We start from the raw sequence: 27,417 nt of genomic DNA, 5'->3' as shown, positions 1-27,417 counted from the left end.
TTTCTGAAATTAAATTTACCGTTTTTAATATACATCTGGAAAGGGTGTTGTCTGAAGGGAATGTTAAGATTGAAGCCTGCAAAAGGATTTTTCATTTATTTTACTTTATTATATTTTGTCTATTGGATATTTTATTGCTACAAATAAAAATTAAAATTGAAAAGTGGATCATTTTATGTCATTTTCGCGACTCCGTATATTTCTTTGTTGGAACGTCACTGTTACACCCTCTACATAAGCCAAATAAATACAATAATTACTGGATGGTTATCCAAAAACAGTTTGTACGTACATCCAAGTAAAACCCAGAAAAGAACAATTAGATTAGCTATCATCCCCGTAAAGTCCAGTCTAAAGGGTATAAATCAGGCGTAAGCAGTGGCCACTTCACTTCACAGTCAAGCACACTGACTTTAAACTGTTTTAACTCTAGACATGGTACGTTTTGTGGCTTCTGATAAAAATCTCAACTAAGCTCAACGAAATCATTAAAGAATCATCCGGGAGTGTTAGCTAGCGGTCTGATCAAAACGTTTTAGTGGTCCCATAACAAAACCGACTTCTGCACTCACAATTCGGTGAGCTGGACCGCCTTACGGGGGAGTCGACGTTCGTCGACGGCGGTTTCAGGTGCCTGGCGGGCCTTACGGGCCCCTCGAGGTCTAGCTGTGTGGGCCTGACGGCCTTGCTGGGGTCGGCGGTGGCGGGGGCGGGCGTGATGGATACCGTGGGGGCTAGGTGGATGTGCTCGACGGGTTCGGGAATGAGGGGAGGTAGGTCGCCGTACGGGGGGTGTGCTGTAACGTCCATGGCGGTTTCGCTTTCTGACGGGAGTAAAAAAAATTTTTAGAGTGCGAAAGTATTTTGGGCTCCATTGTTTTGTGTTGAGAGTTGTATCGTCGCAAACGTAGATGACATCCAATTTTTGTTATATTTTGGAAAATAACGTTTGGAGGGTAAAAATAACTTCGACAGATTTTTTTTTAAATTACACATCTCCCTCTACCAACATATACAGGGTATTCTACTTAAAAGGGATTCTCTGTAAATCTGCAACTGTAAAATTGATAAAAAATGATTACATATCTTATTTGTTATTTTAAATGGAACACCCTGTATATAATTGCGTTTTTGAATTCCTTGATTAATATTATTGAGTTTATTAAATGTACATGGTGTTTAAAGAGGCTAGATAACGTCTAAATCGTAAGAGTTAGAAACCTGCAGTTTTCGCAGTTCATTTTGGCATAAATTACTCTATCTTGTCATTTGTGAGCAAAACGTGTACGTTATTCAGACTCGGAAATACTGAGACCTACATTTAATAATTTTTTTTTTTTCAAATGAAATGACCCATATTAATTGTCATGCGTGAATGCAAAATTGAATGCCCTTTCTACTGATATAAGGTTGTCCATACTTATCTTTAACAGTTTTCCAAAAAATCCGGTTCTTTTCTAAAGTCCGAAAAAGTAGCTATTTTAACAGCATTAAGAAGGCCTCGCAAAACCACTTTTCTCTCACATTTTATCAGGCCTGGGACTGACAGTGTCATTATTTACTGGCATGTTTAAAAAATGAATCAAGAAATGACCTCCAAAGAATCTGAAAAAATTCATGCTTCTATACAAACGTGTAGATGGTTATACGTAGACAGATGGAAACTCTTTGAAGACCTTTAATAACCTCCAGATCAACTCAGTGACCCCGAAAACACTCCAATACACTTTTTAAATTTTTTTATACAACTTTTTCCAAATTTAACCTTGAAATCACCTTGAACCTGACGTGATGGAGCTTAAATTACCTTGGATTCGCGTTTAGTGACCTCAAAAACATTCAGACGATTTTTTTCAGATTTTTCAGACTGATTTTAACTTTTCTATCCAAAATACTTAATGAATGACCTTGAAATTACCTTGAGTGACCTCTAGGGTGTATCGTAGGGGTAAACAAACCTCGGATTCGGGTTCAGTGACCTCTAAAACATAAGCATGAATTTTTTCATATTTTTTTGGAGGTCATTTCTTGATTTGACCTTCAAATCACCTTGAACATAATGTGATGGAGCTTAACCGACCTCGGATTCGTCAGTCACTTCTGACGATTGTCCCTAGACCAAATGTTGACCTGTGTTATTTCGAAAACGATAAATTTTAAACACCATGTACATTTAATAAACTCTACCTAATATTAACCAAGGAATTAAAAAATGCAATAATATACAGGGTGTTCTATTTAAAATAACAAAGTTATGTAGCGCCCACGCGAAATGGAACACCCTGTAAGGCTAAAAATATTTTCTTTCCAAGGACCACATGACTCCAGCCAACTTTTATTAAAACCATTTTTATTTATAAATTTTATAGTTACAGAAGAATTCCTCTTAGGTGGAACACCCCGTATAGAAAATTTGATGATTTCTTTCTTAGTTCTTTCGCTTCATTAAACTTAAATACTGCTGATATTTGCTATCGACCGATATTATTTGGGGTTAAAGATCTATAAGCGGCTGTGCATAGAAATGCTGGGTATGTAGGAACCCTTGAAATTAGGTGCAATATAGCAAAAAAAAAATACTCTAGAAGCAGTGGTGGCTACTGAAAATTACGGTGCAACTTATTACATTGAAAAAGTGACAGAGGTACATCTGGAACCTACACAAATATATTAATTTTGTTAAAATTTTAATTTGATGTTAATTGATAAGTGCGGTTATAAGAGAAATTGTACAATTAATCAACATTCACTTAGTCGATATTTAATTTGTACTTGAAATAATTATTTCATACCAAAAGGAATCATTTAGTGATCCAATGCTATAAAACTAAAAATGTTATTAATGATGCACGGGTCCAAATGATCAATCACTGGCTTAACTTCAAAAACATTTAACAAAAAAAAAAACAACAGGTTGCGGAAGACAGTTAAGCCGTTTCAATTTTACCAGTGGTTGAAAGAAATAAAAATCTAGATCCATTTATACCATAGGTGAGAGTACATCTCATCAATCATATTCGAAGAGAGGAATCGTGTTTTGATTTATAGATTGATTATGTGACTTTTGGATTCTGTTCATATAACCATGAAACTGCTCGCGATGATATCTGAGGTTAGGCATTTCATAACAGTAATCCTCTCTGCGACCGTTGAAAGATGAAAGTCCAAACGTATATCCAAACACCCGAACAAGGTGTGACTCATATCGTAGCGATCTGATTTGATTTGTTTTTACAATTTTTTTTTCGGGAATTAGCGCCACTTCAGAAAGATCAAGGTCCGGAAATTATAAAATGGAAGTTGTTGATAAACACTTGTCGACGTTTAAAGTATCGTTTATCTTTTGTTCGATTCTCTACAAGGCAAGTGTTCTAAGAGGGATAAAAATTTAAGAGGTCCAAAAGAGAATGTGGCTGTAATTCTAACGGAAAATTTGTTTTATCGGCGCTATTTCAAACCGGTCCTACTAATAACAACGATCTCACCTTTCGCCTTATTTCTCTCGGTAACGACCGCATCTTGTCTGCTGATCCTTTTGGCTCCCTCCTTGTTGCGGTCGTCTCCCAATGCAGCAACCCACGACTCTGCCGAGTTTGAACGGGCGCGAACTTTAATCGCCTCATTCCCTGACGTGTCTGGAAAGTAACATCCGCAATATCAGTAAACGGAAGTCATCTGGTCATGTCTTTAAGACTCTTGTTAACAAAACGCTAAGTACAACAAAAACACTGTAACAAATCTGTTAGTGGATCGATTCAGTCGATTTTGTGGACATTTAAAGATGTTCTCTAGAAGTTGAAAGTGAGAAATGAAAAAAAATTCAGAATGAAGAAGTAATGAAATGAATAAAATCAAAATGGTACTACACTTGATGAACATGAATTGCTATTGGCAAATGCCTATGGTCTTTCGTAATGAAATAAGAAGTTAAGAAAAAATGGGGACTGTTTAGAGAATTAATTTTTATTCAACAAGAATATCATACCTACAAAGAGTAGATCAATAAGGAAATAATATTAGCATTATAAATATTGAGAAAAAAAATTGGGAATTATTTGTTATTGTAGGTACAAAAAACCTGCTGTCAATAACATCATCTATTACATTTTATCGTAACAAACACAAACTGTTAAATGAAAATAAACAATAACAATCAGTAAACAACAAAACGGTATTAATATTATGCTAGATTATTTTTTTACAGACAACATATTGTTATGCAAACACATCAAAACAAAATTGGGATGCGGATTACGCCAAACAAAGCACGTTGCACTGAGGGATTAGAATAAAAACGCAGTGCTAATTTGTTTGTTATTGGTGCAACACTTGCAAATTTTTTCGGTTTCAAACGGTAGCTTGGCGTTAAAATTGTTCTAGGCGTGACTCTAAATCCATGGCTGATATACACTTAGAATGTGTTATTATTTAAGAATATCGCAATCATTTAGAAATACCCTGGCCAGCTGAAAGTCCAGATTTAAGTCACATATATATGGAAAACTAAATTTATGAAGAGTAATACGAAAATAGACATACTATCGATACTACCAACTTCCTTTGGGCACTGTTGTTTCAAAATTAGAAAGTATATTTACGGTACACTTCTTAAATGAAGATAGTTTAAGGAAACAGGTATTAATAGATGCTATTTGTACTAATCTAGGTGCAGTGCCCAGTAAGTGCATTTACGTAATTCCGCAACAGTACAAATATAGAAATATGAAATTATTATGAATTTTCTGTAATAGGCGTACCTGGAGAACTGATATTTCCATTAAGTTGGAAAAATACTGAAATTCACACACCTACGGGATTTGCATATACCAACTCTCTCCATTTCGGTAAATTTATGTTTCTTTTGCAAAAAAAAACTAATAGTACATCTCCTGGTGCAGTCCAAGAAAGCGTTATTATGACGACGATCATTAATAATCGAGCATCTGAGCCAGAGACTGTCATCCTACGCCGACTAGATGCATAATGGGCGTCCGTAAACGGGGTATAAACGTCCCAAAAGATCGCTATTAGAAAGTGGTAATTCCTTAAGCAAATAAATTGCAATATTTAAAACTCAAACAATAATAATAGTTCAGATTGGTTGATAAGGCTAGAAACCTTTCAAAATTCCTTATTTCCTCATTTTAAGATTTTGGGTCCAGAAAACAATTTAATGATAATTATTGTCAAAACTGAAGTTGAAAAAATAAATAACATTTTCTTTTATAACTTTCGACTACTTTGAACTAATTTTGTGAAATTTCGTATCCGGGTTTTTTTGGGATGAGAAATTCGAATTTATCGACGATTTCGTTGTATCTTCTAGCTTAAAGTCGTTTGTACAAATAACAGTTCTTAAATTGAATATCGAAGAAGTTTTAAATTTTCTATCCAATAACGCAGTACAAACTATAACCGCACGCCAATGGCGAAGGAAACGCTCCAGCCAATGAATTTAATTGTCACGCCTGCGAAGATGCCGCCATTAATAAAGTCGAAAGGATAAAAAAAAAAAGGTAACCAAGACTCGCCAACACCTAGTTACAGTCTAACCTGTGGGCTGGCTGCCGTAATCCGGGGGCGGTGGGCAGTGCAAATATTTGCTTCCGCTGGAAATGATTACATTTCCGGAAAGCCCTCTACTGCCGCCTAGTGGAAGCTCGATGATGCTACTACAGCTCTCGTAGCTTCCTGTTCACCATTAAACAAAATATATACAAACGGTCGAGGCTTAGTGGTCGTTGATGGATGGTGGAACTTTTACACTAAATACTCTTTTAATTAATTATATTTTAAAACTGTTTTACATTTACAAACACAATCTATCAGGGAAATCAATGATACTTCATTTGATTTACTATAAGCATATTGGAAAATATTGTATTAAAAATACCTCGCAATAAAAGCAAATCGCTTTCTTCTTTAAATCAACCTGCATAAAAATTCTTCATATCATCAGTGAAATGCAGCAAAGTAGATCGAATCACGTTCAAAATATATCAGAACAGCCTTAAAAATTCGACCAAATGTTTTAAAAACCACTAAATATGTCAAAATAGCTGCATTGTAAATAAAACATTTAAATTTCACTCAATGGAAACCTTGAAAACCTTCAGACTTGTCTAAATACCTGACAGGAGATATAAGTTTTCATGGTTTGGGAAAAATTTCCAGGTAATTAGATATTTCACGAAGGATTATGATGTATTTCAATGTAGATCTAAGCACAGTATAAACTCTGATGCTATTATAGTGTATTCTGCAGTTTTTGAAATATTTTTAAGGTGTTTGAGATTACTTAAAAGTTTTTGACGGCAAATATAAAGAATTTCTATCCAATTTGAAGTATTATTGGTGAATATCAGAAATTTCCAAATGTTCGAGGTATACTGGATTTTATGGATTTGAAACATGTCATATTTTGTTTTAGAAACAAGCAGAACCTCAGAACACCACTTTGCAAAACCGGTACTTTTTTTCCTCTTACGAGTGATTTCACTTATGCGGAGACGCGTTGTAGATAAAAAAAACTTTGTGCCTTGAATCAGTTGATTGTAGTAGTGGTTTTCTGGGGATGTTGAGATAAGGGTTGATTGAGTTTTGGAATAACCAGAATAAGCAGTAACTTTCATATGACTTCACGAATATGATACATCGACTGCTATTTAGGTTTCCTGACATTAAAAAGAAAAGGGTCGAGAGAAAAGTAGATTTGGTCTCTGAGTGTCCTGATACATAAGGTGGCATGGATCTTATCCGTATAACCGACCAGTTTTTGTTGCCTGTGTTATAAGAACTAGTAGAGAAAAGATGAACCAAAGAAACATAATTAGTTTTTAAGAAATTTTGAAGATCTTAATATTCTGAAAGAAGAATCCTTTCGAAAAACTCAAATTGATATTTGATTGTAATAATCTTTTGCTAATAGCGGTAGCTAACGAACTTTTATATGAAAAACTTTCAGTATTCTTCATACATTCTAGAATGTCCTATTTGATAGCTAAATATTTCTAGTATGAAATTTTCCTAGTAGTCTGGATTAAGCAAAAATAATGAAAGTGTAGACTAACATAGAGAATATTGACCAAGAGCAGAAACATCATTGTTAACAGTTAGTAATAAATACATCGACAGCAGACAAGGCGGCGTTTGAAGTAAAAACCAACAGGGAAGCCGCTATTTTGGAGACACTTTTCGCGAGCTTATTTTCTACAAGCAGATCCTACAAAACGACGTCGCAAACAACGATCCACGGTCTTGTGCCACTTGACAACAAACATGCATACAAAAAGTACTGAATAAAGGCCAAACGGAACTACTTTCAGGAAATTAGTGGTGACGTGGAAGGAAGGAACATTTATAATTCGTAGATACTGAGATGTTAACAGATATAAAGTAGAGAAGGGCGAGATGAAACAAAAACTGTTTTTTGGCAAATTCCCTCTGTTCCAAATTAATTAGGTTATGACTTATTATGGTGAATTTCAAATAAAATGCACATAATTTACAAACAGATAAAGTATATTGGGAACACAGATAAGAATATGTGATAACGAATCATCAAAAAACCAAATAATACAAACAACACTTGAAGTACTTTTTCCGGATGAACAAAATAAACAGATGATGGAGATTAATTAAAAAATTACGTGTAATTTTGTGGTTATTCTAATTTCGTAAATAACGTCATCTAATCTCACAAAAATTTTGATTATACATCGAGGGATCACCCAGTTGATAAAATATCTATGACAGAACGTGTTTAGAATTTTAAAATTGCATATCACGTATGCTTTAAAGGTACATTTTTATTTTTATTACCCATTGTCTTTGCTAAACGTCAAACGGGAAATTTACTACAAAGTAGCAAGTAGTATAAATAACCACAATGTATTGTAGTATATTTTTAAACATACAGAAAAAAAATTAAAACGTTTCTTACATAATGCTTTGAATAAATTTAAAACAATGATAAATAAGAGCTTGACATTTCGGTGCGTAAATAAGGCGGAGAGTTTGGGGGGCTACATTTAAATAAAATTCTCAATCGAGCCATGTTTTTCAAAACAATAAATTTATAAATGTTTTTCCGATTTACGCTGTTATGGAATAGCAACAAAAAGTTGTGTTTGTGAAACGATTTTCTGAAGCTGAAGTTCTTATGTGTAGAAAAGGCACTAAAAATCAGGTATGAAAGGAATAGACTGTTAATTTTTATGTTGGGTATGTAATATTTTGGTGTGTGTGGGGATGATCAATAAATTCGATTATTTTCGCACGAATAGGCACCTAAGTGCCAGTATTTCAAAGCTGTTGGTTGTCTCTTCATATGCATCGGATAAAAGAAGAAACTGAGTCATATGAATAGTGAAAATAAAAAACATGAAAGCGTGTTTAAAATTTGTCATTACTTTTTAATTCCCCGCAAATTTGAATGCCGCGTTCTGATTGGTCATTCGAACGCCGCAATCTGATTGGTTATTTGGATGGATATCACGTCAATCTGAATATTCAACCAATTAAAACTGGTCGAACACGTGATCAAAGCGGTAGAGGGGGAAAGAGGTGTGTCCTAAGATAGTGGTAAAAACAAGTTGTCTGTACTTTTCATGCGACATATGTTATCCGTAGTATTTTTACCAGGTCAAAAATAGCAAATATTCACGAAAATGTGCTAGGAAAAATAGTAATTTTTTTTCTATATTTAAATGTCATTTATATGGTTCAGACCCCGCCGAACGTGAATCCGAGGTCAGAATTGATGGTTCTTTTTCTAACCTCAAAAAAAAATGGGTCAATTAAGGTCAGATATCACGAATTTTCAAAAAATAACAGACTCGCGCCAAATTTGGTATACGGGGGTTTTCGGGGTCGCTGATCACGGATCCGAGGGCAATTTTGCAAAATTCAAGATGGCGGATCCAAGATGGCCGACCAAATTTTCAAAAAATAACAGATTCGCGCCAAATTTGGTATACTGGGGTTTCGAGGTCAGAATTGCGAATTTCATTTTGTAATATTTTTGTTTACTTTATAACCTGAGTACCCAATCATGTTTTAAACTTTTTCTCGGCTATATCTTGTTCTTTTTTCTGTAAAAGATCTATTCACGGGTTTTCTGCCTAAGTTTAGGTAATAAAGTACATAGGTAATTGATTAAATTTTTAATAACGAATTTTGTAAATCTGGTCTCGGATTCGTGATCAGCGACCCCGGAAACTCTCGAACAGCAAATTTGGCGCGAATGTTATTTTTTGAAAATTCGTGACATCTGACCTTAATTGACCCGTTTTTTTGAGGTTAGAAAAAGAACTATCAATTCTGATTGCGGATTCACGTTCGCTGGGGTCTTAACCATTTAAATATAGAAAATTTTTCGTGAATTTTTTACCTGTTTTTTGAGGTTAGGAATTCCTGTGATGTGATAGCCCAATTCTAACACCGGATTCGTGATCAGGAGGCAAAAATACTACGTATAACATATCGCATGAAAAGAACAGACATCTTTTTTTATGTGTGGCAGTGTAATAAATCAAAGCAAAATATGTTGCATTCCTCACTGAAAAAGTATACTTGAAGATCATCACAGAAGTCATTTAATTACTTGCAAAGTTTAAGACAATGGTAATATTTATTTTAATATAATTAACGTAGTAAAATTATTTCTTAGTACCGCCACTGACTTCCACTCAAATGTCGAGCTCTAGTCATCGTATTGTGAAGTAGATCAGCAAAAATTAATTTAAAATTTGTTTTTTTATCATGCCTTGAAAAAAATTTAGAACATCAAAATAGATTTTATTTTTGAATATCACATTTAGGAAAAATGTAAAATTGTGCTTATTCAATTATCTTCACAGAAGAATTAATGTTAGCAATATTGGTACTGTAATTTCCAAATCCTGGTATTTTTTTAAACGATCCGGAGTTGCAAAACATCTTTTCAACCACCCATCTGTCGACCAACTCGGAACTTAAGATACTACCTTCTAAAGCAAAGCCTCTAACTACTCGAAAAAAAAACCAGTCCTACCTGAGCTATCCAGTGACCTGCTGTCCCTCTGTATCCTCTTCAGCACCGAATTTCCCGAATTCGTGGAAGTCCCGCTGGTGTCCCTCTTCGGTTCCACGGTGCGAGTCTCGTATTCCTGGGCACGCTCGCACACGTTGGGCACCAATTTCTTCGAACTCAATCTGGCGAGTTCGCTCCGCGAGAAATTCATGCGGTTACCCGGAACCGGGTCGTCCTCCGGTAGGGGGCGGCCGCTCTCGAAGTCTTTCGCCCTCTTGTAGACGATCTGGAGGCCTGGGGGGTAGACCCTGAAAGGAAAAGCCTCCTGTAGTATTGCGTGGATGGTAATAATGATACAAAAGAGCAAAAAGTAAGTCGTTCTCTATTAACACTTTCTCGTTTAAAATTATGCTATTAGCTACAGGATATACAGGGTCGGAAAGTCCCTATGGTTCATCGGCCGTTACGTGAGAGCGATAAAGTAAGTCATAGAAATCCGTGCGATAGAGAAGGATGGCTATAATGAAGGCGTCTCATAGTCACCGCCCGTTTCGCCCTTCCACAAATAAGATCCACTTCCACTTGTAATTCAGCGACCGGTGGTCATCTTTGTTTTCGTCGTTTGGCTTTTTTGTAATAGATGTCACTACTTATACAATTTCGATCTCAGTATTCCGATATATTAATACCATCCGTTAACAGAGGGCAGCACAACGCGTAACAAAGAAAACTTTTTACAGTAGCTAGTAGATACCTTTGTTTGTAAATCTAGTGACCTTGTTTCCCCTACTGAGAAGTTATTCAAATTATAGTGCTCAGCTGCATTTAAAGTTCATTTAGTTGTTATTTAAGTATACTTTTTAAAGTGACTTAAAAATCCCAAGGAATAAAGCAAAATTCCCTATTTTGCCCAATTCCAAAAAAATCGGCAGATCTGGCATCAATCTTTCTAGGGCTGCGTCTCGCCTTAGACAAATTGTGCTGCCCTCTGTTAACGGATTGTATTAACATATCGGAATACGAAGTCGGAATTGTATAAGTAGTGATATCTATTACAGAAAAGGCAAACGACGAAAACAAAGATGGCCACCGGTCGCTGAATTACAAGTGGAAGTGGATCTTATTTGTGGAAGGGCGAAACGGGCGGAGACTATGAGACGCCTTCATTATAGCCATCCTTCTCTATCGCGCGGATTTCTATGACTTACTTTATCGCTCTCACGTAACAGCCGATGAACCATGGGGACTTTCCGAACCTGTATATTTTATATCTATTTTGTCTCATTGAATTCTTAATGATACGTTTTGTTGTTTATCAAGAGAAGCACCACTGTAGTGACGTCACGTTTGAAGCGGTATGCCCTTACAATCTAGGAGGTAATGATTTTCCCTTTTTTTGTGGCACATTGTTCGAAGTTGCCTGCGGTCCGCGAAGTGTAAGTTACTAAGGAAATTGCTATCAACACTTTAAAAATGTAACTGTGGATCTCAAAAATTAATCATTTAATACTACAAACAACCGTAAGGAAATTCAAAGATTTCAATCTTATCAAATCTTATGTTTTCACTTGTGGTTCCATTCAATGTGCAGCCGTTGTTTGTTTTTACTAATTTGTTTTAAGTGTTTAGACTCGGATCAGTCACGATTTCATCGATTGTTAAATTTGGCACTTTAGTTTTTTTATAGCAACATAGATGTTTAAGCAAGGTAAATGACAATAAGCTCAATCATCTACAAATATTGAGGAATTCGATTCAACTGAAATTAAGAAAAAGAAAACGCACTATAAATCCTAGGAAGTAAAAATGAAACTATTTTGTATCACTATGAACCAATCGTGTTTCGCTTGCAAGATGCATGGAGTCGATTTTGTTTTTAATGAATTTTACTAATATCTCTGAAAATAAGCAACATTTTGTCACGATATTCCATGTAAAACCATGAGTTTAAAGAATGAAAAACTACATTGTGTAGACATGTGTGTCGAGATATCATAAATTGATATTTTTTTAAATAATTTATCTTTTATGTCGTAATATTTTTGAGTTATAATTTCGAGCTTCCTACTAACATCTTTTAATAAATACTCTGCATGTATAGTCATTCCGATCTCAATTGAAGACCAAAGAGCTAGTATGTACCAGGTTCGGTCGCTATGTAGCAACTCGGCATTAAAATATTTAAAAAACCTGTTCCCATATTTATTTAGCCATACCCATATACAAGTCTGGTCGCCTGGTAGAAGAATGAGGGCGCGGGAAAACGCGGCACAAACACAGCCGCACTGGGCGACCTGGCCATAAATTCGCTTGTCGACAAATGGCCTCGCGGTGCAGTGCAGCAATGCAGAATTTGGTGTGACTCAGGTATTTTAATTTATTATAGGCACCTTCTATTAATCATTCATATTAAAATTGCGAAAGGGAGAAATAAGAGAGATAATTTGTTTACTAATATTATTACAACATGGTATTTTGGAGACCTTTTGAAACGGAACAAAACGAAATACCGCCAGACTATATTGAATTAGTAGAATCGGTTGTTGATGAAACAGATTTAGAATTTAAAAATAAAGATTTATATATTCAATGTCAGCGTTTCATTTTAAATATTTACGATTTACTCAATAGACAGTAATAGATCGTGATTGCAAACATGAATTATGTAGCTCACAGTTAATTTGGGGAAGTTTTTGGGCGACCGACGGCGACGGTTGCAATAACTCTGAGACATGATAACGTCAAGATAAGGCGTTGTCTTATCTTTAGCTGACTTTGATATGAACGAGATTCCACTCAAAAATGGCGAGAATTTGGTTGTAAGAAAAAATAGTGGTTACAAGACCTATTTCCCACGATCGTGACTGGCGCTAACGTGTTTATGACTTGTTGCGACTAGTTTATCACGTCTTGAAGGCAGTCAGAACGACGCCCTTTTAATTAGAAAACCAATTTGGAGAAGAAAAAGACGCAGGAGATGTGATCAGGTTGTTTTTTGTTAAGAACTGTTTTACTATAAACGAATTGTATACAGATTCATTATCATGGAATATAATTTGCATAGATTGTTCACGACACTCAGTTAGAAGTTTTCATTGTGACTGAAAAAAGTGAGGAAAACGACCTATAATGTAGATTCAATTAAAAATACGTAATTTTGACAGTACCAGAGATAAAAAGTTAGAAACACATTGGCGCCAGTAGCCACTCATGGATATTTCTAATCACGGTAAAATCACCAACAAAGTTGTATAGAAGGTTAAGGGAACAATTTATAAGGCGATGGTCGAAAATAGGATTCATAGTAACCAATTATGTTTTGACGCATTTTTACATGCAAATTCCCGGAATTTCTTTTCACAGGCTATGTGTTGTTTGGTCTTTTGGTCTGTGCGTTTTTTAAACAATGGTACACGTTTTCCAAAACAATGAACTTGTAAACACGCTTTTTGATTTACGGTGAGTGTCGACAACGCGCAGTCGCAGCATCTCGCGCGGGGAAATTACCGGACACTGCGAATTAAGTTAATTGTAGCGGCTGCAATTTGTCCACATTCCCCGTAAATGAAGAAATATGTAATTAAAAAGGAAAAGTGTCATAGTACGGTGTGTTTAAGAGGGGTAACGAGGACAACTCGCGCAATGGCTGTAATTGAGAGAAGAGATTCTAGAAATGTTGAAAAGGATCCGGCAAGATCTCTAGGTGTTTTTTTTTCTTATGAGCAAGAACTTAGACAATGAATAGAAAACGCTTGCAAACGAAAAAGAAGACTTGCTAACTCCAAAAAATGAGTAAGCATAGAGGAAACTTATGAATTCAAATGAGTTGAACAAAATGAAGATATAATCTGATTATTCACTCACCTCTTCTCTTCTGTAACTTCGCCGGAAGCATCCTGGAAGGCCGCGCTTCCATTAACATCCTCAACGTCATCGAAACCACCAGGCGCGGTGGACGCCTCGTAGGCCCTCTCAACGCTCCCGAAACCCGCCCTATTTCTCGGCGAAGCCGCCATCCTCTGCTGGGGCACCATATACGCCGCGTCACCGCTCACCATTTGGTGACCGTTCTGGTTCTGCACCGTCAGGTCTCGTTCGATATCGATGTCGTTTTTCACTCGCAAAAAGTTCTGATGGGTGGGCTTGGTCGTCCTGGAAGGAGATTCCTGCCTAATAGGCTCGTTGGGAGGCCACATCTGTCTTTCCAGTTTCTTAGGCCTGCCGTAGAACTCGCGCCTTATAGCCGCTTGCTCGGCGTTGGTAGGCATCTTGAGGAACTCCTCCTTTTGTTGGACGTTCTTCCTGAACCTGCTCATGATGTAGTCGTCCTTTTCTTGACCGGTCAGCGTGGAGCTGGACCCGAAGGACGCCAGACTGTCCTTGCTGCCATCGGCGAGGGAGGAAGACAAGGAACCGGTGGATTCCCTTCTTCCACCGTCTAGGCTCAGCCTGTAGTTGGCCGTGTTGGGGTAGTTCAACCCCGGCATGTCGGAATTCTGTGAAGTTTCCGGCAAGTAATTGCTTTTGTAGATGGCTTTCATGTTGTAATCGTCCACGTCGCTGCTGTTCACACTGTAGTAGTCGGGAGGCTCGAACTGTTCCCGATCTGACAGCATGCTACCTTCGCTGGCCCTTCGCCCCATCTTCTTGTAGAGGGGCACCTGGGGGACCGCCCGGCTCTTCTGGCGGTGGCCGATATCATGGGGATGGATTTCCGCGTAGATCTCCTGTTGGTGACTGATCTGGTTCGCCCTAGGTCGGGGTTCCGAGTATAGTAAGTCGTCCGCGCTGCGTTGGCCGCGCTCGTAGTTAGGTCTTTGCAGCGCCGCTAATTCGGTTTGGCCGTAGGGCTGTTGGAGGGATCGCCAGGAGATGGCGTCTACTTGGAACTCGGGAGCGCGCTGGGTGATCCTCTGGGAGATGATCTGCTGGGCGGTGTGGCGGTCTAGGGGCGTTTCGGGGTAAATTGGCTGATTGGAGGCAGGGTTGTATGCCGTTTTGGCGAAAAACTGAAAGAAAAAAAAAAGATAAAATCACAATTCATTAGATCTATTAGGTTTTTGATATCCGCTGTCGTTTATTTCGGATTAGTTTTAAAATGAAGGCACACCTGGTGGGTTGACTGATGACAAATAATCCTACCTGTTGCACTAGGTGTTGCGAGTATAATTCAATGCTGGTAGGGGCAAATAGCTCTCAGAGTAGTTGTTTCTCGCAGCACTGACAAGATAAAAATATCTACGAAGGTTGCAGAATTATTTTGAAATTTTGGTATTTTAATCTAAAAAATGTTGGATGTCTCCTAAAACCTAACAGCCTATAAGAAATACCAAGAAACAATTACGAATTTCATTGTTATAATATAAAGCAGGACTTCATAATTTAAAATGACTTTAAATACAACACACAATCCAAAAATGGAACAAAAACATTCAGTAAATGTTTATGGTTTCCTAGAAGTCTCGATTTGGATTTAATGACGTTTTATTAATCATTTCATCAGTTTCTGATGTAATTACTAGGATCATAAGTGTGTCTAAGCTACCGAGGTGATATGAAATAAGGTATTTTTTCGCAAAACAACTGATGCTTCATATTTACAGCCTTTTTGATAATACTAATAATATTTGCTTGTCACACTTTACGATACTTCAAAACATTTGGTGTCCCTTATAAATCTCTTCAAAAATGTAAGACCCTGTATATGAAATCAAGAAAATAGTAAGAACTTGACGATAAACAAGAACTTTTATAATGACATCTTCCAGTATATTTATCTTGGAACACACTGTATACAGTGTCTGGAATTATATAAGCAACATTCAAGGGATGATTCTACTCACAAAATAACGGTAGTGCATATGACATTTTTCCGAAAGCCCAATTTTATCTGAATTACATAACCTCAAAGTTATTCTTTAAATAAATTATGTTTCATCATAACTTTTTTCAATTATGCGACATTGTTCAAATTTTGTTCACCGATTATTAATAACGGAATATATCTACAAAAAAATCTAATTTTAATAGCTTAAAAAATTTAAATAAGTATTTTTTTTTTAGTTACAAAGAACTGATAATTTGTTTTTCTTTGTTGTTTTAAATGAAACGAATGAAATAAATGAAAACGAAAAACGAAATGAAATAATACTTTTGTTAATTTCTATTTGAGTTTGGGGCACCCCAATTACAAATATATGTTATTTTCATACTCACTGGGGTTTATTCTAAGTATTTTTTAGTGTTTTTATTTTGTTTTTTAAATTTCTCTATTTTTTCCATTCTTTTTCCGGATTGTGAAATCTTTAACACATTACACGTGTTTTTTTCGGAAAGTTAATAAAATAGACAAAATTAAAAAAAAATAAAATATGGCAAAATATTTATTTAAAAAAAGAACTTTTAAGTTGTGTTACGCTATTAATATGGAGTATTCGAAAAAGTTGCATCAGAACTGTACCATGTCACTTCTAAAACGATCTCTTATTTTTTTCTGTTCATATTTTCCGGAGTAAGAATTCACGTCTTCAGTTGACTTCCGATCTAGGTACTTGACACGAAATCAAGTAGAGTGGTGACAGTGATTGACTGTCAAGTCAAACCAAGTAGTTATATTTCAAGTACTTGAAAATTCAAGTAGCTCTTCAAGACTAACAAATACTTTCATACTGGTTTACTTAAATACTCCAAATTTAAAATTTCGTCAAAAAAGACAATAAAGTAAATATTTTACTTGAAAAAACTGGCATATACAGGGTTTTAATTAAGTATGTACAATAAATTCAACATACGATTATTTGAGTGATTTTAAGACAAAAAGTTCATATAAACATTGGTCCGCAGAAGGTTCTTTTTCAAGATACAGGGTGTTAAACTATTGTAAAAAAATTGTTATTTCGTAAATATCTTAAACACCTTTTACCCAATTTTGTTGTAATTTGGTAGTGTTATACATTGTTATACATTCAAGAGACACAAAAGTTGTATTTTTAGTCCCTTAATCCAAAAAAATATATATAAAAATTACAAAAAAGTCAGTGGCGTATATTTTTTTATGTCAAAAATATTCGTTAAGGTACCGCTCGCGACGCCACTGGACTTAACAAATCTAATCAAGTTAGGGTTAAATAGCCCCTTAACACTACAAGTGACACTGACAAATTACAACAAAATTGGGCAATGGGTATTTAAGATATTTACGAAATAGCAATTTCTTTACAAGAGTTTAACACCCTTTATCTTGAAAACGAAGCATCTGCGGACCAATGTTTATATGAACTTTTTGTTTTAAAATCACTCAAATAATCGTTTGTTGTATTTATTGTACATATTTAATTAACACCCTGTATGTAGGTACAAAATTTGAACACTGAACGATTTAGGAAATAATACATGTTTGTGCTTTTCAAATTGATTTAAGTCAACTCGTGCAATTTTAAAAAAGTATGAGTTCAAAACAAATTTAAAACCACGATCTTATTAGGATAATACAAAATAAAATAAGAGTACCTTTTTCTGTGTAAATATGTACGTAGTTCTTTTTGCAATAAAAAATAACTCTCAACCCTTATTCTCAATTTCCGATTAGACCATTCATTTATTGAAGCTGTTTTACGGGCAAAATTTATACAAGTGTGAACATTTTCGTGAAAATTTGGCTTATTTTAAACATTTTAAACATTCTGATAAAAAAAATATTTTATAAGTTTACTCTGTTAAGGATCCTAGATCCCTTATTACGCATTTGTGGACGTATGCTCATAGGAACCTTTTTTAAAAATTTTTATGAGTACTATCACACCCTGTATATAAATATCTAGCACGTCATCATATATTGTGTAGCTATCACTTTTTTCGCATAAAACGCTCAAAAACAAAAAATTTAATATTTTACAACTTTTGGTCAATCTTTTGAAAAGAATTCGTAAGCATTCAATTTTTTTTCAACTAATTCGCACTTTTCCACTGCACTGGGGTGCGCAATAAGTTCATCTCCGTGTTGAGTGCAAAAAGTAAGTCGAAAACACTGTTTCATTTTCGAAAATTTTTCTCAAGAGCCCTTATAAACGTTTAGAAGCCACGTGACCACCGAGCACAAGCAACCAACATTGCACGGCTGGTACCGTCAACTAAAAATCCTTGAAACTTAGAATCACCAACAATAATAATTCGTTTACAATGAACAACGACAAACCGTTACGTCTACGAGGTAATGCGATCGCTGATTGGTAGAATTTTATGGAAATTTATTTGCCAACTTAAAAGAAATAAAATTATTGGTCACGTGGCTTGCAAGGCTCTGTATAAAGGCATTAAAATAACGCAAACGCCCTTACCCTCTGCAGAACGTCCTCCTCCTTGGGCACGACCAGCAGGTGAAGGTATTCGGGGCTGTTCTGGATCAACTGGACCACTTGCGAGTACGGTTTGTCTTTGATGGGCACGCCGTTGACTGCCACCAGGCGGTCGCCGCGCTGCAGGCCCGCCTGCTTCGCCGGACTGCGATCCTTCACGTGCTTCACGAAGATGGTGTCCATGGGAGAGAGCAGCGCGCCGACTGCCGCATGCCTCCCATCGCTTTCCTGCAAGGCAAAACGAGAAGGTTCAATCGAGCGCGGTCAGTCAATGGGTAAGATAGGCGAGCAGTCGCCTCCTTGAAACCGACGCTAACTTCCGACTAGGTACTAAAGAGAAATGTGAAAAATAATACTCAAATCATTCCAGTAAATTAAATTTTTAACATAAACATCGATTAACAGTACAACAAATATTTATTTCGTAGCAATACGCGACAAACAAGTAAGCAAGAACTGGTTTAAAAAAAGAATATAAGAAACAGTAAAGGAAACAAAAGAATAATGACAAAAAAATTGAACCAAGAGACACACTAAGCAAAGCGCGTCTCTGGTTAATTCAAAATATAACGTACGAATGAGAAATTAAAAGAAATAAATGAAAACTACTTTTTATAAAATTAAAATGAAACAAAATATCAAAAAGTACCAAGAAAAAAAAATTAACTTCTTCGCGGTGTATTGAAATGAAGGAACACAAATACTATCTTATAATTAAGACTGTCAGAACTGAGCCGCGGGACATAGGCGTACGCATTATTTATTAAAAAGCAACCAATTAAATTGTCTACAATACACCACCATAAACATCAACGGATAGGAATTAATTACGCAACATCCACACGATGGCAAAGGCAACGGTATACTGACGTGACGTGAACATGAAAAGCATTCTGAGGCAGCGGCTCACGCATGTCTCGGTTGACCCACTTAGCAAGCCATTGAATTGCGGCTCTCTCTGACAGCCCTACTTATAATCTTGAAGCCAAAATATGATATTTGGGCCAAATACTGAGTGTAACTTTATGTGAGGGTCAGTTTTTTATAGATTATATAATTCATTAGAAATTTAGCCAATTGCAATTACAAATTTTACGTAGTTACTATGTATTGATAAGCGATTATACTCTTGACGACGTGGTATAACCGTTTTGGTGTTTCGTCTCCTCCAACAATGTGAACTATGTCATGGTAACGATAGTTTTAACATTTGTCAATAAACGTCAAAAAAAAAATGGAACGCTTCGGTTCAAGCTCTGAATTATATAATCGTATCGAATACCACTCGAGCAAACGAAAATATTCGATTATACTAACCTCCTCACTCGACGTATATCCTTAAAACACCACTCCAGCTACGCTGTCGTGGTGTTTCGCAGAATACGTCTTTTTACTCGGAAGTATAATTGAATATTTTCTATGCTCTTGTGATATTATAACTGATAATAGCACGTAGACTACTAAACTGAAACTGAAACTTTTTTTTATCAAATTATAGATCTATTCTCTCTACGAGTTCTTATAACTATTTTTAAACCGCACATAAATTTTTGTAAAGAAGACACTGATCAGTGTGATTGAAAACAAGACACTGATCAGTGTTGCCAGATATCTTTTTAAACCAACTGTTAGAGAAAATAATTCAGTAAAAAACAGATAGCTTTTGTTATGACTCAAGCGACGTGTTATTTTAAAGTCACCATGATAGTTCTATGTACAGGGAATAGGGAAACGTCCTGTATGACGGCAGTGAAATATACAGGGTGTTTGTAAATAAGTGCGAAATATTTTAGGGGGTGGTTGCCTAAGCTATTTTGTGAAAAAAGTTTATATAAACGTAGATCGAAATCCGACATACAGAGTGTTTAAATTTCTATTTTTTATTTATTTTTATTAATTATTTCAGAGTTTTAAAGATATTGACTCGAAATTTTAAAAACATTTTGGATGGATAAATATGCATTTTTTGGGGTGATCCGAATATTTCTACTTGCACCAGTGGCGTTCGTACGAGAATGCCACCAACCTTTTTTAATTAAAAAAATGCTGCGCCGCTGACTTTTTCCCGTTTTGATATTTTTTTAGAAATCCGCTATCAATTCTGAATGAAATTGATCTCTTCAATTTTTTTGGTAGGATGCACCGTTTTTGAAGAAAAAAATAAAACATATTTTACTGCAAGTTATGTATTTTTAATTTCTATTGATACATTATCTAGTAGGTAGCTGTCAATATTTCTAAATAAAATACAACCAACAAATTTTGAGGCAATATCTTTAGAACTCTTTGAAATAATTAATAAAAATAAACAAAAAATTTAAATTTAAACACTATATCTCGGAAACAGAGCATATTTCGATCTACGTTTATATGAACTTTTTTTCATAAAATAATTTCAGCAACCACCTCCTAAAATATTTCGCACTTATTACAAACACCCTATACATAATGACTGGACTTATGTGACAACTGCTTTCATTTTCCTTATTATCGATTTTAAATGTGACAAATACATTAAAATGTATACCGAAATTTCACAAAAACTAACAGGTTTTTCAGTTTAGTGGCAACCCCGTCATGTCGAGCGGTCGTACACCGACCCACATCTACTGCCTCGAAAAAACTAGAAAGTGAAAGTAGACACATTTATTTTTCGCTGGAAGTGCGAAAAAAACCATAACCGCTTTTGATTGATTTGTCAAAGAAGGATCCAATCGCCAATGGAGCGGCAAATCCTTTTCGACAGAGTAGTCCAATTAACTATGCCTTTAAATCGAAATTTTGCCAACTTGGCTGAATTTTTGATATGAGTTAGTTTAAGGTATATTATAACAATAAGTGAGAGTAATTTTTTGTTCAACCCCCGGCCAAGGGTGGAAAAAGATAAAACAAAGGGCTTTTTCAAGATAACTCAAAAAGGGTAAGCGCTAGAAAAAAAAGTTTCATGAAAGTTGTAAAGCAGACAATTCTACATAAAAATGGCCTCTTAACTTTTTCTTGTACTATTACAATTAACAGAGTTAGGGAGGCTAGAAGTTAAGGGAAGATATCAGAAATTTAAAAAAAATCATAACAAACAGAAAAATGATTGAATTTTGTAATTTTTTTTTTCAATCTGCTCTAAAATATGTAACTTTTCTTTTCAGAGAAATAGATATATTTTTTAATTTTTAATAAGAAAGTTATAACAAAAAATCAAATTTTTAATCGTTAATTTTAATGATTTAACAAAATTAAATTTCTGAAATCTTCCCTTAACTTCTAGCCTCCCTAACTCTGTTAATTTTAATAGTACAAGTTTTTTCTAGCTCTTACCCTTTTTGAGTTATCTTGAAAAAGTCCTTTGTTTTATCTTTTTCCACCCTTGGCCGGGGGTTGAACAAAAAATTACTCTCACTTATTGTTATAATATACCTTAAACTAACTCATATCAAAAATTCAGCCAAGTTGACAAAATTTCGATTTAAAGGCTTAGTTAATTGGACTAAGAGCTTCCCTACAGGCGAAGCGTCAACAACGCGAAGTGCGGTGAAAATGACAATATTAGAAAACGAATTAAGAAAAGAAATCTTCGATAAACGCGTTGTTTAAAATGGACTATAAATGGTTACGTTTAATAAGCAAAACAAGATCATTAAACGGCTTCTGATTTATGGCCATAAGTATTTGTTGGTGTTGATACAATTCTCCTAAGCCACCGTGCAAAGATGACTCATTATGAACCCAGTTAATGATAGAAGTTATCTCCGAACAGGTAACATGTCTATGGAATTTTAAATGTGTGTATTTGTTATTCATTCATTCACAGCAAGAAAAGAAGCACCTAAATAAACTTTAATTACTTTAATAACGAGAAGAGGTTAAATTAATTACTAGCTTTAATTTTACTAATTGTTATTTAAAAGCATCACATTAAAAATATATTGATATTCCAAAATATGAGCGATGCGAACTACATTAGATTATGTCATCACGAGTGGGTGGTCAACATAAACAAAACCGATCGGATTGACCCGAGTTAGAACGAGCTAGTTCGTAATAGATTCAGCTGTATGAACATTAAATTAACAATTAGTCATATTGTTGAGCTAAAAGTGATATACACGGTTACAACTTTTTGAATTGTGCTATACAGGTATCTTTCTTATTTTAAGAGATACAGAAACAATTAAATGAGCAAACATGTGCAGAATTTTATGCCAGTCACGGATTTGTTTTTAAATTTAGAAAATTCCGAATAGTTCGAAGATATTCGAAGGAAACCGATTTCTACTTCGTTTTCTAGTCGTATCTCACTTGTTTTTCAAAATTTTAGGATAAAAATGTGTAGTCTTATATTAAATGTGAGGCATCGATTTTTGCTTTCGGTAAATGTGTGACGAACGGTAATTAACTTCTGTTTTTTTATGGACGCCTTATTGATTTTTTTGCCTCATAAAAAGAAGGGGGAAATTGTATTTTTAACGTATAATTTATTGGGCATGGTTACAATATCATAATATTGCAACACAATAAGAAAAATTGCTATTATAATACAGATTATCGCAGCAAAATTTTCTTACTGGTCGATTGCTCTGTGTTGAAACTCAAAAGAAATAAGGAAATACAAATAGAAAATGCGATATTAAAAAATTGTACTTCGGAAAGAACCTTTTTTTCCAGAAATATTGGAAAGAAATTGTACTTTTATTGACCCCAATGCTTGCGGGTATAAATATTATACAGGGTGTCAATAATAAGTTTTGCCAAACTTTAATGGCGTATTCTACCGATGAAAATAATCAACTTAATCAGGGTGTTAAAAGTTTCAAATATTTGTATTATTTTTTTAGCAACGTAGGTACTTAAGTATATTCTTATTTGATTTCCCAATTATCTAAAAACCAGTAAATTTTACGAATACTTTACAAGAACACTTTATTGCTACAAATTGATTGTACATTTTAAAAACATTTAAAATTATTTAAAAAACCAGTGGCGTACGATTTTTTTTCTACTCCCCCAACAACTACGACACTGGAGTGTATTTTAGAATAAGTTATCCATGGAAAAATAGTCCCTCGTAAAAAAATGTCATCCCCCAATTTTATCACTGACTCTTTTATGCCAGTGAAGTTACAGGAAAAATAATATAAATATTTGAAACCTTTAACATATCAAAAACTTTTATAGGGCAAAATTTGAATATTTTCATTGGTAGAATAGAGGCAAAACTTATCATTAACACTGCGTATATTAAAAAATTTATATCGAAAACAGAAGATTAAGAAAAACTGTGTTGAAAAGACTCGGATTTAGCAATAGATTTTTAAAATAACATTTTTTCTGAGCTCGGTTTTTTTAGTTTAGATGCATGTTGAAATTTGGTTATACAACACTTTTCTAGTTATAGAGAACTGATATTTTGTTTCTTGTCGTTGTTCACTGTACTTATTGAGATTTATTCTAAGAAAATATATCTGAAAAAAATATTTAAGTAAGTATATTTCAAGTTTGATTTTATTTTTGAGTTTTTTTCAGGTTTCATTTTTTCAATCTTCAGTTTCCGTTTTTCCAATTTGTCCTGTTTTTTCCGGATTGTTACATTTCTAGTCTGATTCCAAGTAAATCAAGTAAATCCTAAATTAGTCCAGTACTGATAAGAGATTAGCAATATTTCTGTTGTTCTCAAGAGGATTTTCTAGTTATCACATTGTTAAAACATAATTATTTTTTAGCGAGATCGTACGACAAAAAATCCCACAAATACTTATAGCATCGGAACCAGACGTATATGCAACTATAAATGTGCATCGCGACAACTAGAATAGACGGGAAAAAATAACAAAATCTGACCTACTCGTAAATAAAGCTTAATTGTAACGATTCATATACTGAAATCAAATGTCGTACATGGCATGTCTCTTTCCATACAAAATCAAACAACTGGGTAGTGTTTACTCGAGTTTTTCATCGCAAACAGAAATAGCTACAAACCGGTCTGAAACAGCGCTAAAAGTCAAATAACAAAACTTGTCTTTCAACGTATACAAAATTACATCGTATGAATTCACATTATTTGAACTTCCAATTCGATGTTTATTATCTAATGTAAACAATTAGCTAATGTTTCTGTACTTTTTTCGCTAAGTAAACAAATACCGGAAAACATTACATACACTAGAATTAATTTTAAATGCAATTTAGGGAAACTTTCCAATGTTCTACTGCTTTGTCAACGAAATTTCCAAAAATATCATTGTTAGGTAGATCTCCGATAATTGTAGGTACAGAATTTTTATGCCAGTTAAGCAAAATTTCCATTTTTCTCATTCAACACGTGGGAAAACATACCAACATTGCATATAACACACTTATACTTACTGTAACAGAGTCCGGTGGGTAAATGATGAAATGTCTAAGCGTAAATCCGAAACTATCGCCATATCGTCTGAGATAAAGACTCTTAGGGCCTCTGCTTCCGCGGGGTAGGGGAACTATCCCGGTTGGATTGGTCTGGAACAAAAAACAAAAGCGTTAAAACGGAAGTAAACACTAAGATCCACACTGTGAATAAAAAAATTACCGTGACATTCATTTGACGCTATTTCATTACGAACTGGATAGGGTACACGAAAATAACCAAACGGTTATTGATAAAAATTATATCTATAGATAAAAAATGATAACAATAACGACAGATACGGTTGTTCGAAGGTGGGTCTAAAAAATTATTTCACGTCACATAAGAAAATATTGCTCTTAAATTTTTATAAAGGGGTGACCGAATGTTTTTTTATTTATTTATTGGTCGTAAATGTAAGAATTAAGAATACTTTATTTTAACGTTGAAATGAACACACTGTATCTCAAGACGCAACACCGAGAAATAGCATAGAAAATTTTCATGAAATTATAATGTAGAATAAAATAAAGACATAAATTACTTTTAAAGAAAAATAAAAAGCTCATTTCATAGTTATTTCATATAAAACCTAAAACATTATCAGTCAAAATTTTAAATAATACGTTTTAAATGATAAGCATGTCAAGAAAATAAATTTTGGGTACGAAGTAGACGCATTAAAGTAAAAGAAAATGCCACAAGAAGGGCCAATTTAGAGATTTTATGAGTAAATTAATGTTAAATAATCTAGTACAAAAGAAAGTTCAAATATTATAACATCAGAAACACATAGGCTAGAAGTTTCTTAAAAAAAATTTGTCATGCAAAATATCATATAAAAATTTCTTGTAAATTAGTATTAAGACGTATAAAATCTACTACGCAGTTATAAAATGTAAATTACGCCGTAAGGTAATTAAAATCAAATTCATCGCAATATGCTAGAGAAATTGCGCAGTTAGAAAATGATAACATGGATACGAGCAACCAATGGCAATAGGCCAAATCAGTGAATTTACCTGGTACCGGAAAAACAAAAAAAACATCGTGAGAAGTCAACAAGCTGTAGAGAGGTGAAGAAAGCAGGAGATTCGAGAGACTGGTGAGGGGTGCATGTTGTCTTGTGGCTCCCCAAAACAACATCTAAAACACCAGGAAGCACTATACACAGACCCAACAGCCATCTTCAACGCACGAGAATAGCAGACAAACCACAACAATAAAGTGAGGTTAGAGAAACGTACGCAAATTGCCAGGCAGAACGAAATAAAGTAAGTCCAGTTGCATAACTGTTTTCTCCATGCCATAAAGTGTTGCAAATTTGAACTATAAAAACTATTTGTGAAACAGAAAACCCGTTTCGACTATAAACAATTTCAGTGATTAAAATTTAAATTGACATTTTTGAACATTCTATAATTTAAGTATTAATTTAGTTTCCAATGTTCGTGATATAAGTTAATTTGTTTTGAAAAACGTTTAAAAATAATGATAATTGGTTAACCAAACATTTTCTAAACTATAATAGGTAGAATAAGGCATTTCTCAGACAATTATTCATGTAAAAGTATATAAAGAAAATTTTAGTTTCTGTGTTCATCAAAAGGATTGTTTGAAATTGAAAGAAAAATAAGTAATAAATGTCATCTTGTGTAAATCTTTCAAATTTTGCTTTTATTCAATGCTTCCTACCAAAAATTAAATAGTAAAGGTTAATTAAAAGAGCATAGAACCGCCCCTATGAGGTAAGGACTCATGCTATTGATAAAATAAAGTGTTTTTTCTTGAGGGACAGTGTAGAAAATGAACATTCCTATCTACACTAATAAAATTCTGTCTACATTGTGAACATTATTTATACAAAGTAAAGCTGCCGGAGGCGATGTTAGCAATGATAAGGTAAGAAAGTCTAATTCGTCTATATTTGTCAGTGTTATTATAAAATTTTCTTATCAGAACCTATGCTCAATGGAAAATTCGATATAAACACACCCAAATGACATTTTACATTATAAAAGGCGCTCAAACGGATATTTAATAATTATAAACACACAAAATTTACACACCAACACATAATACAACAACACACAACACCATTACTTACTTTACATTACTAATACCAAAACAAAACAATAAATAATAAAATATAATAACGTTAATGCAATTAATGAGAACAGTTTTTATATAGATGCTTATAACTTAATCAGGAATTCAAAAACGCAATAATATACAGGGTGTACCATTTAAAATAACAAAATTATGTAGCGCCCAAGCGAAATGGAACACCCTGTAAAGTTAAAAATATTTTCTTTAATGGCCCACATGATTCCAGGCAACTTTTATTAAAACCATTTTTTAAATTTAAATTTAAATTTTACAATTGCAGAGTTACAGAAAAAATCCCTCTTAGGTGCAACAACCTGTATAGGAAATTGTCACTAAAAAAAAATATGGTAGGAGTTACCTACTTTTGAATTTTAACAATGAAGATATTAAGAGAGCAATGACAAATTCTTAAGAATTAAAGGGTTTTCGATTTAGATCTTCCAGTGATAACACAGATAGATATTAGATAAAACCTAAATCAGTATGTGTAGGTTATAAAGTGCCTATTATATGCTAATAGTAGCGACCACCCTGTACACCATAAACGGTGCATATTACAT

The 27,417-nt window shown here is 34.4% G+C and overlaps 1 protein-coding gene across 10 annotated transcripts in view; it reads right to left on the bottom strand.

Annotated features, from left to right (window-relative positions):
* Window positions 1-27,417, bottom strand: part of LOC108914086 (rho GTPase-activating protein 21) — a 311,849-nt gene that overhangs the window by 58,313 nt on the left and 226,119 nt on the right. For 7 of the 10 annotated variants that reach the window (XM_018719795.1, XM_018719803.1, XM_018719831.1 and 4 more), the window contains exons 4-10: window positions 24,730-24,861; window positions 18,349-18,594; window positions 13,877-15,021; window positions 10,034-10,320; window positions 5,554-5,691; window positions 3,486-3,635; window positions 573-824 (exon numbers count right to left, since the gene is read on the bottom strand). In XM_018719795.1, the coding sequence (XP_018575311.1) occupies window positions 573-824; window positions 3,486-3,635; window positions 5,554-5,691; window positions 10,034-10,320; window positions 13,877-15,021; window positions 18,349-18,594; window positions 24,730-24,861 (2,350 nt within the window). The remainder of the gene's footprint in view (window positions 1-572; window positions 825-3,485; window positions 3,636-5,553; window positions 5,692-10,033; window positions 10,321-13,876; window positions 15,022-18,348; window positions 18,595-24,729; window positions 24,862-27,417) is intronic. The other 3 variants (XM_018719847.1, XM_018719854.1, XM_018719839.1) reach the window with 2 other exon arrangements.

This window comes from Anoplophora glabripennis, unplaced genomic scaffold (assembly GCF_000390285.2).
Source record: "Anoplophora glabripennis isolate ALB-LARVAE unplaced genomic scaffold, Agla_2.0 scaffold16, whole genome shotgun sequence".
NCBI classification, from domain to species: Eukaryota; Metazoa; Arthropoda; class Insecta; order Coleoptera; family Cerambycidae; genus Anoplophora; species Anoplophora glabripennis.
This window is presented reverse-complemented; position numbering and strand designations above follow the sequence as displayed.